The 2,063-nt window shown below is 38.5% G+C and overlaps 1 protein-coding gene across 1 annotated transcript in view; it reads left to right on the forward strand.

Moving 5' to 3' along the window:
• The window catches only part of wdfy3 (WD repeat and FYVE domain containing 3), a 91,587-nt gene that overhangs the window by 36,613 nt on the left and 52,911 nt on the right, over nt 1-2,063 (forward strand). The window contains exon 11 of the mRNA XM_035658294.1: nt 120-313. Within this exon, the coding sequence (XP_035514187.1) occupies nt 120-313 (194 nt within the window). The remainder of the gene's footprint in view (nt 1-119; nt 314-2,063) is intronic.

Raw genomic sequence — 2,063 nt, forward strand, 5'->3', positions numbered from 1 at the left:
AACAAGTATGTATGACTATCACATATTCCTTTAAACGGCGATCTTACACAGTATTGAACATTGCTTTTTTGTAACAGTGTATTCATTATAACGTGACCTGAAATTTCTTCTTCTTCCAGCTCTGTTCAGGGAATTTGGCGGCGCTCGTTGCGTTCACAACATCGTGAAGTACCGCCAGTGTCGGGAACACGCCCTACTCATCATTCAGCAGCTCGTCCTGTCGCCCAGTGGAGATGACGACATGGGAACACTGTTAGGCCTCATGCACTCTGCACCGTCCAGTGAACTACAGCTGAAGACTGACATACTGCGGGTATCAACAAACACACAAACTGTCTTACACACTCAGTTATTCAAACTACTACTGTCAGGTTTTTAATCAATTTAAAATATTTTTACTGAAAACTCAATATGTATCATAGGCTCTGTCTCGCAGTATTATCTTACTTTATATTTTGTCAGTAAAATCAGCTTTTGTAAAGAATTCTTCAACTCAAATATGAAAAGGGGAAAGATTACTATCTTAATATACTGTGGTGTAGCTGGGAGGAGTTCAGAAAGATGTAAGCACTAACAAAGCCTCCAGTTTCAGTGAGAACATTGGAAAAAGCAAAGTCTGTAATTTAAAAAATCAATATGCATTTGAAACCCTGCATACAGTAATTGCTTCAAACCATGGGGCTCTAAGTGTAAGGTGCACATAAAGGATTATATATACACACACATTCACACACACAGGATGAGAGGCTCATTTTCTGAAGCATAATTGCATTTTCAAATTCCACTCCTTCAGATGAGGTAATTCTCACGCCTTCTGAAAGCTTCCACTGGATTAACCCGTCAGCATTTTGCTCCTATTTCACTAATCAGGGATTTTAATTATCACCCTAAAAAAATACTCTAAAGACTGTAAAACACTTATCCAATCGATCGCAGTTTGAGTCAAATATTTTTTGTTCCCTACGCTCGTCATCCGGGTTTATGTACTGTTGACAGTAACACGCAAATAGATCAAAATTAAGCTGATTCAGTTGTGGAAAGTTCACCATTTAACTCTGTAATCTCCTTAGGGAGGGCTTGGTCAAAACCCTAATATGTTGCATCTAATCCCAAAGCCTCCTCAATGGCTGTTAAAGTTAACATCCCGAAACCTAAATCTCACATAGTCGTAGCCTGGTGGTAATTTCCATCTTGGAGGGAGAGGAAGAGGAGCTTCAACATCCTGTGATTAAGTTAAAAAAAAAACAACAACCCACCTGTGCTGAGTCTGCAGTATGTTTAAGTGCAGCCAGGAAACAGCTGGATTCAGCGGTGCAACGGTATCACTGTTGTTCCACTTCTCCTTTTAGTCCTCCACTGGGATCATTATATCTGAAACTATCCTAATGACTTTGCAACATATAGTGTAAGTGTAATGGTTACAGATTACAGGCGTTGTAATGGGAAAATGGTTAAAATCGTCTGTTGGGTATATGGATCTTAGTTTATCAGCTATAGCCTCGGATATAATTCATGTGGAAAAATTTGGGGTTTAGATCGAAACTGACGTGTCATTATTGATCTTAGATAGTTTTTTTCACAAAATAATGTTAACTCGGGTCTAGGTACCTAGTTTTTGTTACACCCCCCTAAGGACAGGTTTGTCGTTTTGGCTAGTGAATCGAAATACCTGAAGAATCTTCATTACGTTTTACTAGACTCTGTGGTTGCCAATAATCCCCTGAATCGTTGCAAAGAGATTTCATTAGAACTATCTTTTAGCTGAAGAATATCCTCCATGAGAATTGTTTGCAGCTTGTTCTACGGATCCATTTTACCTAACATTTTATTGTGCAGTGGCCTGATTTTTAGCAGAAATGTGTTGGCAAACCTTGCCGCATAAAACTGAAACGTATCTGCAATGCTTTGATACCACAGCCAGTAAGATAATGAGCAAACATGTTTTTTGTGATTTGAGGGAATGTAACACGAACCAAATTGCAGCAGAGTTTCAATGAGATGTTATTAGATAATAAAGAAGCATGCCAGTATCTTTAATAATCATATGTGGATATACACAAACT

The sequence above is a fragment of the Morone saxatilis genome, unplaced genomic scaffold (genome assembly GCF_004916995.1).
Source record: "Morone saxatilis isolate NCDOM2014 unplaced genomic scaffold, NCSU_SB_2.0 Contig16, whole genome shotgun sequence".
In the NCBI taxonomy this organism is placed as follows: domain Eukaryota; kingdom Metazoa; phylum Chordata; class Actinopteri; family Moronidae; genus Morone; species Morone saxatilis.